The following is a 14,229-nucleotide window of genomic DNA, read 5'->3' as shown; positions in this document are numbered from 1 at the left end:
ATTTTATTCCCACCATAACTAATCCTGAATACTAATTGGTAAAAGAAACAGAACAGCATTGGATAGTATCTATATTTTCTGGAGATGGAAAAACATCAAGAAACTAATTGTAAACTACAATAAAATAAATGAGAGGCAATAGTTTGGGTTTGGGATTTATTTTACATACACACACACACACACACACACACACATATATATAATTGGATTGTGAGTTAATATCATTTAACTTTTAGCAGTGGCAGTGTTTAACAAAAGTTTGCCAAACCCCTGAACTCTCAGGGGATGAGAGCTAGCTCTACAGAATACCCCTAATTTCATGTCCATAGTTGGTTTTCCACTTAGATTTTTGAGCAGTTAGAGGCCATGACTTATACCTGTTGACTAAATATCTGTTGGCTGATGGCTACGTTCTGGATTAAAGAATGCTTCATAGGATCACTGCATGCCTCTGGCTGCCAGTTACTTGTCATAACTACCTTTGAAGAGCCCTGGAATTGTCAGCACTGGTAGGTAATATTGTGGCTCCAAAATTGTTCTCCTTGGAAATGACAGCTAGGCAAGGTCATGTACATCTTCTATGGGACCATGAGGGCCTGGTATAGTTCCATACAGTTGAAGGGAATCTTGAATGAGTACAGTCCTTAGTGAATGTGTAGTTTGACACAGGCATGACCTGTCAAGGACTCTGAGACCAGTTGGCTCATGAAAGGGACAAAGCCATTGCCCATATGGATCAGGCTAAAAAGAAATGGCAAAGCTTTTCTTGGGAGTCCATGTATGAGTAGCCACTGTTCCAGGACCTAAGTTTGGTAGGTTGAGGCACATATGTTTCACAATGCACAGCCATGCTCTTCTCCAAGGCTATATGACCATGTCATGAATTGCCAACACAGGATAAAATCAGAGTAGATATTCAGTTGTAGTGATTTCTCAGTTAGTTTGTGTTTCAGAAATATTTCTGAAAAACACCAGCATGCACTCACTTGCAATTAATTATGTTACAGAAACTAAATAAAACTTTCTAATTAATTGCATCATTCAAGTGACATTTGTGGAACTTAATCCAGTATCAGGGAATGAAATTATTTTTAATATGCTCTGAAGCTTTTCAATTTGTTTCTCAACGTGGTAATTTTATAGACCAAAATAAACATTTGCAGCATCTAAGTAATGAGTACAGAATACAGGTCTTTCATAAAATCTACAATATTTATAAAAGAGAAGATGTAAGGTCGTCTGAGAGGTAGGTAGTCTATTCTATTAAATTTCTAATTCTTAGTCCTATACTTAAGCTTAGCTTAGAGTTTAAAGAAACTCTTCCTTGTCATGATAAGAGGTTGTTTTTGTTTGCTTGTGTTTTGATTTTTGATTTGCCTTTTCCACCCATTATGTGAATGTCAATTTTATTTCTTTATCTTTATTTAGATATAATATATGCTATTATATAGAAGATATAGAGTATATAAACTATTTATACTATATTATAATGTAGTATATATTAAGAATTTTTTAAGATTTATTTATTTTATTTATATGAGTATGCTGTAGCTGTCTTCAGAAACACCAGAAGAGGGCATAGGATTCCATTACAGATGGTTGCGAGCCACCATGTGGTTTCTGGGAATTGAACTCAGGACCTCTTAACCACTGAGCTATTTCTCCAGCCCCCAAGAATTTATTTTTATAAGCAACATAAGTTCTTATTTTGCTTATTGTTTGTTTCTGTTTTATCATCAGACAATTTCTGCCGAGTAGCTATAGTGTTTACTATGGACAATTGACGTGGCTGTCAACGTTAGATTTGCATCTACTCTGTTCATTATTGTTTTCCACTCAGTGCCCTTGAGGATTGTTCTGATCTTTGTCTCCTGTTCTTTTTCTATCTCTTTGTTTGTTTTAACTGGACATCTTATGTGTTTGTATTTTTTATGCTTCCAAACCTTGTTTATTCAGTTTCATTTTTGTATCTATGCATGTTTGCCCTCTTATGACTGGCTCATTTCACATTATTAAAGTTTCATGAATATTGTTTTGTTTCTTGGAATATCAACTGGTTTTTTTCTATTCCCATCTCTCTTCCTCTCCTTCCTAAGGTTGCACTGGAGTTTGTGACATACACAGTACACAAATTCCCATTTGCACAAGTAATTTATAATGTAAAATAATACTAATTTTCTCTGTAACCCCTTGTTTACTGCTTTGTTTTTGACTTACGTACCAGTGTGTATATGTGCACACATGCTCAAAAATGTTGTTGATGCTAATCAATTAGATTGATTAAAATTAAGAAAGCATAAGGTGGACTAGAGAGATAGCACAGTGGTTAAGAGCACTGGCTGCTCTTCTAGAGGTCCTGAGTTCAATTCCCAGCAACCACATGGTGGCTCACAACCACCTGTAATAGGATCCAATGCCCTAGGGTACTCAGATACTTAAAATAAATAATTAAATCTTTAAAAAAAAGTAAACTTAGGCATTTTACCATCATTTTCTCCTTTCATGCCTTTCCCTCTTATGTGAACAGGAATCTCTCACCCAAGTCATTTCCACACTTTAAAGAGCTTCTCATAGTACTTCTGGCAAGCAGGCTTACTCATGACAAATTCCTTTGGCTTGTGTCTGAGAAAGTTGTGATTCTTCCTTTTCTGTTCTTTCTTTAATTATTTATTTACTTTGAGATTAAAGTCTAATGCATCCCAGATAGACCTGAAACTGGCTAATTTGCTGGAAGCCAAGCATCACTTTGAACACCTGGTCCTCTGCCAAAATACTGGGATTACAGAAATGCACTCCCACACTTGGTATTCTTTATATTTGAAGAGTAATTTGTTTGTTTATTTGATGGTTTTGCTTTTTTTCTTAACACTAAATATTTCATACTACTCTTGCTTGCACACTTTCTGCACACACACACACACACATATAAAATTACATACACATATGTATGTGTACACACACATACACACACACACACACACGTATATATATATGTATATATAATTCTTTCTTACTCATGTTATTAGGAAATACTTAACCAGATTGAAAATTAGTCAGATATTAAAGGAAGATTTCCTTCAACTGCTTAAGAAAGAAAAAGAAAGATGGAAGGAAGGAAGGAAGAAAAGGAGGGAGGGAGGGAGGGATGGAGGGAGAGAGATATTCCTATAGAGTTACCCATAAGCCCATCTGATGGGACATTTTCTCAGTTGAACAAATTCTGACTCATTTCAAGTTGATATGAAGCTAGCCAGCATAAAACTTATTCAAAAATTATTTTAAAATGTACTGTTACACAGGTGTATCGTAAGTTATATACCTATGAAACTTATATGATATATTCACCTAGTAACAGGCCCTCTCTCCATCTGTCTGTCTGCCTATCTAACTCCCAAACTGGGAGACATTTTCTTTTTAGTGACTGATATGGCGGGTGGTCCTGTCCTGTGGGTGTATAAGAAAGCAGGCTGAGCAAGCTGTATGGGACAAACTATTAATCTGCATAAGTTTCTGCCTCCAGGTTCCAACTATGGATTCCCTGGATGATGGTCTGCAAGCTGTAATATGCAATAAGCCCCTTTCCACCTAACATGTTTTTGGTCATAGTGTTTTATCATAGAAATCCTGACTAAGACAAGTTTCTTTATCTTAGAAATTTCCCATGTGACCATTTGAGATTCCTGTTTCTGTCATCAGCCTTCAGCAACTAGTGATCTACATTTTGTTTCTATAAATCTGTCCTTTGAGGCATTTCAAATAAATGGAATTATATCACATACAGAATTTTTATCCAGCTTCTGTCCCTCCGTTTTGAAGCTTATCTGTTGTAGCAAATACCTTCAAACATTAAGAATTCAAATGCTGGGCGTGGTGGCACATGCCTTTAATCCCAGCACTCGGGAGGCAGAGGCAGGCAGATTTCTGAGTTTGAGGCCAGCCTGGTCTACAAAGTGAGTTCCAGGTCAGCCAGGGCTATACAGAGAAACCCTGTCTTGGAAAACCAAAACCAAAACCAAACCAAAACAAAACAAAACAAGAATTCAAATGTCATAATGGTTACTCGGAAATAAATATTCAACCAGGTTGAAAATGAGTCAGCTATTATTCAAACTCACAATTCTGTAGGAATAGCAGCTGGTATGTTTGTGATAGATATAATATGATTGGCTACATAAGCATAGTTTGTTGACTAGCTAAAGTGATTCTGAGTATAAACTTTTACCAATAAAATAATGTTTAAGATATAGATACAGGTCTATTGAATTATTATAACATATTAAACGAGCACACTTTTTTTTTTTTGTAAGGCTGGGAATGAAACCGAGCAGCTCACAAATGCTAGGCATGTTCTTCCGCTCTGAGCTATATCTCCAGTCCCCAGTAAACAACTACTGAGCAGCAGCTGCTGTGAAGGGTGCATATCATATTCAGATTTATATGACTGACTTGAATTTTCCCCGAAGGTCTAATTAGCCGTGCCAAGCTAAGGGAATTGCTAGTATCTGGTGTGTTTGAAAACTAGTTTGAACATTAGAAGGTTGTAATGGGCTTATCATTGTCAATGATGAGAGTCCCAGAATGTTCGCGTAGGCACAGTGTTATACTTACAAATTGTCTTCAAGTCTCTTCAAGGATTCCAAGACTAAGGAATGGACGCTGTCTAAGGAACAGGATCCAAAGCAATTGAGAGCTGGAATGTATCTGATTTTCATAACCCAATCATTATGCAGTTTCCTTTTAACACTGGGAATGAAAAGAGGGAGGGCCTATATGTTAGACACACAAGCTTACAATGCTCATTCTCTTTCTATTCAGCATTTCATTTGGATCAAATCAAATTGTAACCCTGAACTGTGCTAAGTCTACAGGTTTACTGTAGTCCTATGCGCCATGCTGTTTTCAGTTGGTCAACTTGTAAATCTACCATATTTAAAATAAAATAATAATAATAACGTTGCAAGACTTTTGTCAAAACTTAAGCTATGACTTCAACAGTAAAGTTGTGACTCAAGTTGATTGGATTTTTCGATCACTTAGGAAACAAATCTGTAGATATTTACGTGAAGAGGGGTTTGACTGAGGAAGGACAGACCACCTCAAATATGGTGACACATTTCCATGGGCTGGAATCCTGGAATAAAAGCATGAGCTTCAGCACTGGTCAGCCTCTGCTCCTTGAGAGTAGACATGTGACAAACTCATGGTTCTCCCACCTCACCATGATGGATAGAAGTCTCCCCATGATGGAGGTCTCACCATGATGGACAGAGGTCTCACCACAATGGAGGTCACTACAATGGGCTGTATCACACAATGAGCTGTATCCTTTTTAAACCTGGAGCCAAAACAAAGCCTTCCTTCCATAAGTTAGTTTTTCAGATACCTTGCCACAATGACAAGAAAAGGAACTGACAAGAAGCAAATAATCTACAAGGATCTGAGTGGAGTATTGGCAATCTTATCCTTACTTTAGTGAAAAAACTCTAAGCATCCACACACGATTAGCATAAGAGTCTGGATATCACATGGCTTCTAGTAGAAAAACAGACACATTCATGACTCCAGGCATCAATGTTGTACAATATGCAGGGAAGCACAGTAGAGGAGAGCTGCTTTCTTTTTCTTCAAACCCAGAGTTTGGTTTTTGATATTGGCTAATTTTCTAATTACAGTGTTCCAAATGCCACTGTTTTCTGACCACATCATGACTGACTCAAAGTGAACAAATTCAAAGAACATTCTTTGAATATTCAACTTCAGGAACGCCTTTATGATGGCTCCAAAATTTAACCGCCCTTCTAGCCTTACCGTTTTTCATTGTAAAGGTTTTAGGCTCTCTTGGAGGAAGAAAATGACTCAATACTCAGTCTGTATCTACACTTGAGTCTTAACTTGAGATCTAACTCGATGGCATAGTGACCGTCTGTCTGTAAATTATCTCCTCAGGGAGCAGTAGGATCACACTCATTCTACCACACTGAGTCCTCAATTCCTTCCACCCCCCATTTTTACTTCTGACATATCTATCTAATGGGAAGAGGAACTGACAACAGACTGTGGACTTTTCTGACAAGTGACCCACCTCTTAGTGGGGAAAAGGTTAAACCCTCTGTCGTGACTGAAATAGGCCCATGGTGTACAGAGGAGCACACCATACAGTGACTACATAACACAGCCAGAGGTAAAGGGTAGGAAGTGGAGCTGATTTTTTGACTACATTCTTCTTAGAGTTCCAGCAACAGGGCTAGTCTTAATTCAAGGCAGCAATGATTTATTGAGCAAAGGCCATGAACAAATACATAAGTACTAAAATAATAATGAATGTGTATGTCCATGTAAGTACAATTACCAACTCAGGCTGGAAAAGGGTGTCGGGTCCCCTGAAGTTGAAATTCTGGCATTTGTGAGATGCCCAACATGGGTAATGCGAACTGACTACGGGCTTCAGCAAGAGGAGTACACACTTCTAAGTACTGAGCCATCTCTTCAGCTGAGGAGATTTTTTTTTCAATTGAACCTTGAGAATTTGTTTTTTTTTAATTGAACTTTGAGATCTATTAAAGAATATCAACGCCTTGTCTCTCATATCTGTAACAAATATTTATTACAGAATATTTTACTTTTTAAATTATTCTTTTGAGATTTAAGAAGCTTAATTTGGTAGATAGTCAAATCTATCAAGTTATTTCTTTTAAAATATGCATCTATTTTACACTGATAAACTTTTGTATTCAATTGCTATGAAGTAGTCATAAATATGCATAAAGGTACATTGTATAGGGTTTTTAAAATAAGATTTCACTCTTTAACTCAATCTGTCATATACTTATATATAAAAACTATAGATTTTAGCTGCCAACAGCATTTAAATGGAATTTCAGTTACTAATTATGCTTTCCTTATTATCTCGGGAGTTTTTTTCAGAGGAAAAGCATTTCTTCTTTTGTTTTTATATTGATTGATATAAAGTCTTGCTATGTAGCTCAAGCTGGCCTGGAATTCACTATGTAGCCCAAGCTAGCCTCAAGTTCATGATTCTTCTGCCTCTGCCTTTCAGGGACTGGAAGTATAGGTGTGTGCCTCTAAGCTAGAGTAGACATTCCTTATTTAGCTTTGGCTCTCAAAAATACTGAGGGCCTTGCATCTCATTTCACTGTAGGTGCATCTAACTGAACAATGTCTATAATTATTAGAGCAATGGAGTATTTATTCATGCAATGCCCTTACCTTTTAAAGTTCTTCGAGTCAAGGACCTGAGTTTGTAATTTCTTTTTGGTCTTTGCCTGCTTTAATCCAAAGTCATCACTGCTCACCGTGAACTTGTTCACAAACCCACCATCATCTCCCAGGAGAATGTCATCCCTGCAGAGCTGATCAGGCAGGGGCACCACACACACACAGAGCAGGCAGTGGTCCATGGGCTTGATGACAAAGTAGTGCTCCTGAAACCAGAGGCGGGCTTAAGTTAGTTGCACGCTTAGGAATACATATTACTGGGATCTTCACTCAGTAGCAGAGCCCTTGTTCAGCATGCATGAGGTCCCGAGTTCCACCCTCAGTATCACACACACACACACACACACACACACACACACACACACACACACACGGAGGGGAGGGATAAAGAAAAAATTGTCTTCGTTATTATTTTTTTTTTCTGGGCTGTTTCTCATTTTAGATCCAACAGTGATACAAGAATTTGGAAAGTCTGGGCAAAAATTTACCAAATAAAGGTTAAAGCTGTGAACCAGCTCAGTACTTTGGGGTGTTTCAAGTGGAAAGAAGGGGAGCTACACCCTTGGGTGGGGTGAGGATGGGCATCTTAGAGGGTGCTACCTGTGTGACCCAGAATGCCTTTTCTTGACATTGCAAGGAAATACTGAACTGGCCTCAAACTCCCTATGTATTCTAGAAAAAAGTTAAACCCCTGACCTTCCTGCCTGTGCCTTCCAAGTGCTAGGATTCCAGGTGTATACCACTGTGCTTGTTTGTGGAGTACCCAGGGTTGGAAGTCAAGGAATCTCATCCATACTAGGTAATATTCATACGTTTGATAAGGAATTAGTAAGAGAAAAGTATTGGAACCTCCATGTTTATCCATACACAGGCAACACGTTCTTGCCATGTGGCTCTAAACTGTTAGAGGGTTCACTAAGACAGGCAGGTATTACTGCTTCTCCAGAACTCAGTGTCCTAAGAGAGAATCAGTGTAGACTCAAATTTCTATGATTTATTCTCCTTCCTTAAAATGAGTCCAAAGTGACATATTTAGAGGCCCATGGATCCGTCAGCTAATGTGCAGTGACCACTAACTAGGTGCAAACGTTGTTTCAGGCATGATTATACAGGATGAGCCCAACAAAGTTATCACTCTGTGGAAGTTACCCTGCCAGAAGGGAACCAGAGAGAAAGATGGAGCACAGTGCTGTGCACAGGTGAGGCCACTTTAGGTTGTGTGGGCAAAGGTGGTAGTGGGGTATGATGGGGGGGGGGTGGCCTTTGATCTGGGACCTATACTGATAGAAAGATAGATAAAGATTAGTGTCAAAGAGGGAAGTAGTTCCAGATTAGAAGTTTAATGTTGAAAAGCGCAGAGAAGGAAGAGACAGTGAACCTTGTCTTGTCAAACAGGAGCTGGAGTGTCAGATACAAGTATGGTCAAGAGAGGGAGGGGAGGGAGAAGGGAGAGAGAGAATAGCAGGGGATAGAAGGGAGGAGAAGTGAGAAAGGGAGGATCCAGCAAGAGGGGAGAGGCCTGAGGAGACTAGGGAAATGGAGGCGTGCTATGAGGAATGTAAGGTTGAGCTGACAAGGGCAGGAAGAAGGTTAGCAGAGGTGCAGACTGAAGGTTAGCTCAGCCAGCCCCTCAGTGGAGCTTGCATGTTCTATTCTGTGGTTATACCCTACGGCTTGTAGCCAGAAGGGAACCAGATGCTCCCTAGCAGTGCATAGCCACTGCATGCAGCAAGAAGGCAGGGGCATCTTCCTAAGTTGAAGGCTACCTCAGGAAGCTAGCAGGGGGCAGGGGACCGCTGTGCTCAGATAGCCCACCTACCAGCATCCTGCGAGCTGGATGTGGAGAGAAGGGAATCCCTTAGAGATAAGGAAGATGCTTCTCTGGGTTAAAAAATCAAGTGTGCAGTCAGGAGAGCCCAAACAAGTGAGCTCGAAGTCCAGACTGTGGGCGTAGAGTTCTGAGATAAGCGAGGGTTTCTGAGTAGGCTACAGCCCTGTGGGGCTTCATAAAGTATGCTTCGCTAAGGATGCTGGGCTGGGGAGAGAGGCTTTGGACTTGACGACAGGCATAACCAAAAAGATAATGCTTGGATTTGTAGAAGGAGATAAAAGAACAAAGGAGTTTGATCTGGCAGCAAGAGGATCCTTGGAGCCATCTGTGCAGGGAAACACTAGACTGTGCCGTGTGAAAAGACCTCCTGCCCTCCAGTCTCAGAAAACAAAATAAAACTAAACCTCGATAGCAACGACAGAAACCAAAAGAATTACCCCTGTACTCTCAAAATTCAGAACAAAACGAGACCTGAACGAAATTCTGAAATAAACAGCATTCCCGGGTACTGAGGCTGAAAACACCATCATAGAGGTCACTCAATAACCTCTCTCATGTTATAACAGAAACTCATTACACAGCGGCCAGGCTCATATCCTTAATGGTATCGAACACGCGCTCTTCTAATTTCTTACTACTATTTTTCCTGGCACAGTACCTGGCTGCTCCCTTGAGCTTTATAATCCCAGACAATAATGGTCCTCTCAGTGGTGGCAACAATTCGCTTTAGCTGGCCAAGGTAATCGCAGCCTGTAATCCAGGAGGTATCCTGATAGAAAAGCATAGAGTTGAAGGGTATGAGACTAAGGGTGACACTCAAGTCGCAGAGCATTTATCTAGCATGAGCCAGGTCCTAGGTGTAGTCTCCAGTATCACCAGACAGAGGGGCCTGGGGGATTGGGAATCACATTTTTTTTTCCTTCAACTTCAAGGTATTAGATAGAAGGAAGTAGTTTATTGATATTAGAAGTCCCATCTGGCAGCAAAGCTTACAGAGCTTCCCCTCTGGGTGGGACACAGAAAGAAAAGGGCTCTCCAGTCCACTTTGTTTCTTAGTATCATTAGCTGGAGACTGACTCAGCTAGTTGGGAATTTGCTTCTTAGAACAAGGCAGCTGGGCGAGCAGTCAGCTCTTCCACCATCCATATCACTGAGCCCTTTTATTTACATGGGCAACCAGACTCGGGGCTGTGATTCAGCACCTGCTCCGCCCTGCTGCCTGCTAACACTTTCGTTTAGAAAGGCTCCCGTAGTGCTCAGCAATCTATCTGATCACAAGCTGAGGCCCAGTAAGCTTTCTTGGGTCAAGACGCAAGTCAGGAAGCTCTAACAGCATGAGCATCAGGTGAGGCTAGGCAGAAACAGCAGCCTGGATCGCCTGGAATGCCAGAAACATCTTCGGGGGCTTGAATTTTCCATAAACCCACCAGGAATCCCAATGGGTTAGTTCTGGAACAGGAGAGGAGGCTGAGAGGTTTAACAAGAACCTTGGCTCCCTTAACATGTGGTGTGTTATCTGCTGGTAGTTTAGGGCACTCATTGGGTGCATGCAAATAGGGATAAAACAAAACAAAAACCCCAAACCTCCAGCATCCCCCTATCCATCTCTCATAAATCAGGGTAGGGGGTGGATCAGAAAGCAAGACAGTACTGCTGGCCATCTGCTGCAAGGTTACTACTGTCCTTGCTAGATAAGTGCAGTAAACGAATTACAAAATTGTACTCAAATTTCTATGGCATTTTCATGCTGAAAAAAAAATGTTCTCAAGTTACTTCCATGTTGTTCTCATAATTTGAGGTGTCAATGTTGTTAAAACAGCATTAAATTAAAATGCAGAAGCTTTTAATTAAAATTCCAAGAAGTAGCTCGCTTCCTAGTCATCCTCGGCAGATAACTGAACGCCAGGGAGTAAGTCTCTGCTACTATTCAAGGCTTGGTTTTTGAGCCTAGTCAATAAATGTAAATTTACAATGTAAACTTTAAATATCATTAGAAACAAGATTTAAAGACCTCTGTGTAAGGTGTGTGTTCGTGTGTTTGTGTGTGAGATCCGTAAAGCAAATGTCAATGATGCACATGTGGAGGTCACAGGACAACCCCAGTGTCAGTCCTTCCTTCCTTGCTGTTGGAGAGACACAGTCTCTTACTGATTGATGCTGCATATAGCAACCTCACTGAGCTCTGAGCATCCTGGATTTCTCCGGTTCCCACTCCCATCTTACCCTCATAGAAGCATGGGAATAACAGACATACACTACGGGGTCCAGCTTTACATGGACCCTGGGGATTCCAACTTCATTTCTCATTTGCATAGCAATCACCTTACCCCTGAGTCCTCTCTCCAACCCTTTATAAACAGCCTCTTCAAGGAGGCACTTTGTGGAGATTTGAGTAACTCTGGAAGAGCCATCATCCCAGCCCTAACTCTGAGTTGCATTTAAAACATTTTAATGTACTTACTGTAACGTTGGTGCTGGTCTGAGCCCTCATCTGTGGGTAAAGAGAAACTCCAGTTAGAATCTCCAGTAAGAATTGGAATGCTATGGTAGCACACAATGCCCTTGGCTTCATCTCACTCATCATCCTAACTGATGAGAGATTTTCTCCTTACCTCCTTCTCAGATCCACCTAGCTCTGTGAAATAACACAAATTGGTTTGCAGAGGGCAAGGCTTCCACCTCTATGGCTGGTGCTTAGCTTAGTCATGGTGACTGGTCTCTTGATATTATTATTGTTGTTATTGTTCCCACATGCAAACGCCTCATTTCCCCCCAGCCATTGGAAGCAACATTTGCTACCAAAAGTTAGAAATGTGAACTAATATAGCAAGGACGAAAGTGGCGCAAAGAATGCTAAACGGAACAGGGTGGACATATGAACAATGTAGAAAAATACAACATGGTTCATTTGAAGGACTTCTCAAGTTACGGGATGTCTTTAGAACATTCTGTCCAGGGACCCTTCACTGAAGCACCTATAGGCTAAATGTCATAGATATGTCCCATGCACAGAGCTAATAGGTAGTGGTGGCCCTGAGTCAAACCCTGGAAGGTAGGATCACAGCTGAGGTATCCCCATGACGCCAGTTTCTTCTGCATGCTCAGATGGTGTTGGTCAATGGCTTGGAAATGGCTTCCCTGAAGGGATAGGCTTCATGGATGAAAGAGCAGGGCAGGGAGGCTCATGGGTAGTTTTTCATGGAGGCTACAACGGTCTTTCATCAGAAGAGTCCCAAGAGGCTTTACACTCAGATTCTTATTTCTGGATAGGAAAAAAAAAAAAACCCTAGTGTTTCAAGGAAGGTGTTTAAGAGCAGGATAGAGCACCATGTTTCCCTTTTCATTTCCTGTGGTGGTTAGCATCCTTAACTTGAAGAATCTCATAGGAGGTACAAGTGAGACGGATGCTCTAGACCTGGGCGGTTCCCGACCTTCCTGATGCTGTGAGCCTTTAATACAGGTTTTTTGTTAGTTTGGTTTTTTGTGGTGACCCGCCAATCATAAAAGTATTTCCTTTGCTACTTCATAACTGTATTTATGCTGCTGTTATGAATTGTAGTGTCAATATCTGATATATAGGATAGCTGATATTGGGCCCCCATAAAAGAGTCATTGGAGCGCCAGGTTGAAAGTCACTGAGAGATTATGGTTTGCCTTCTCTGAGAATGTCTGTGAGGGATTGTCTTGTTTAGGTTAATTGATGTGGAAAGACCCATCTTAACCACTCCCAGCGCAGGACCAGTCCCTGGACAGGGATCCTGGATACATAAAGTTGCAAAAGCAAATGGCCCTGCAACATCATTGTTCTCCTCTGACAGTTGGTACTGTGTTACCAGCCGATTCCAGTGTCTGCTGCCTTGACTTCACCATCCTGGGTTGTAGCTTAGACTGTGAGCCAGAATCAACCCTTCTTTTCTTTAGTTCCTTTTGTCCCATGTTTTGTTACAGCTACAGGAAAAGGAAACTAAGATAGTCCCCTACATCCAACTTTGGTAAGAATAATTTACTTAAGGTTCTCTTCCTTTCTTTATCATCCTTACTGATTTTTAGTGTCTTTAACACCTTAGCTTTTGCATGAATTGTTATTCATGATATTTCTAGTCTCTATTGCCAAGAAAATCCTTAGCTTTATTCATTCTTTCTTGGATAAGGCAATTATGTATTTATAATTTTAAAGTACTCTTTTCTCTCCAGTCCCATTGTGTGTGTGTTATATGTGTCAGAAGAGAGTAAGAATTTGTTTGTCTGATATATGCAAGTGTGTGCAAATGTGTGGATGCTTGTACATGTGCACACACCCATGGATGACAAAGGAAGACGTCAGCTGTTCTGTTCTATCACTCTATACCTATTTTCTTAAGTCAGGGTCTCTCTCTCAACACTTTCAGCTATGCTTGGCTGGCTAGTAAACTCCCCAAAATCTACCTGTCTCTCCCATGCCCCAACCACTACCACCCAGCATTGTAGTTACAGGCACATGAGGTCATGTGCCTGTATTTTCATGGTATTGTCAATTAAGTACTTGGGATACAAACTCAGGTCTTAATGCTTGTATGACATATGCCACCTCCTTATCTGTCCCCCACCCCTGCCCCTGCCAGTTACTTCCTCTCTCTTTCTTTTCCCTTTCCTGGCCTTCCCTTCCCTTCCCTTCCCTTCCCTTCCCTTCCCTTCCCTTCCCTTCCCTTCCCTTCCCTTCCCTTCCCTTCCCTTCCCTTCCCTTCCCTTCCCTTCCCTTCCCTTCCATTTTCCTCCCTCCCTCCCTCTCTCTCTCTTTTGTTCATTCAATCATTCTGTTTTAGGCTCCTATCATGTTATTTTATAAGAAATAGAGGTGAGTTTCTGTGTGTTGTAAGCTTCCGTGTGCTCAACTATAAGCTTCTCTGTGCTGGCCTTTGTTTTGTGTGGGGTGTGTGTGAAGCATCCCAGAGGGAGCCGCCTGACTTTCCCACAATCAAGGACCACTTTACAGTGTTGATCATTATTTCCCCATCACAGTGTTTTATATCTCCCATCCTGATTCAAGTTCTGAAGACACAATGGTCTGAATTGAGAAAGGAGCTAATGTTTTAAGGGGAGAAGGAAGGAGAAGGGTTTTATGTAAAAGAGGCCAGTTTTCTGATCCTGGGTTTACCATATTCATTGCCAGAATTTGCTGAGTG

The 14,229-nt window shown here is 40.9% G+C and overlaps 1 protein-coding gene across 4 annotated transcripts in view; it reads right to left on the bottom strand.

The window, feature by feature from the left end:
* Nucleotides 1-14,229, bottom strand: part of Wdr64 (WD repeat domain 64) — a 117,166-nt gene that overhangs the window by 79,510 nt on the left and 23,427 nt on the right. For all 4 annotated transcript variants that reach the window (XR_373620.3, XR_003947245.1, XM_006497022.4 and 1 more), the window contains exons 5-8: nt 11,529-11,558; nt 9,726-9,836; nt 7,228-7,442; nt 4,609-4,743 (exon numbers count right to left, since the gene is read on the bottom strand). Coding sequence is in view for 2 of the 4 variants with exons in the window: in XM_006497022.4 (XP_006497085.1) it covers nt 4,609-4,743; nt 7,228-7,442; nt 9,726-9,836; nt 11,529-11,558 (491 nt within the window). In the remaining 2 variants the exon portion in view is untranslated. The remainder of the gene's footprint in view (nt 1-4,608; nt 4,744-7,227; nt 7,443-9,725; nt 9,837-11,528; nt 11,559-14,229) is intronic.

The sequence above is a fragment of the Mus musculus genome, chromosome 1 (assembly GCF_000001635.26).
Source record: "Mus musculus strain C57BL/6J chromosome 1, GRCm38.p6 C57BL/6J".
NCBI lineage: Eukaryota > Metazoa > Chordata > Mammalia > Rodentia > Muridae > Mus > Mus musculus.
This window is presented reverse-complemented; position numbering and strand designations above follow the sequence as displayed.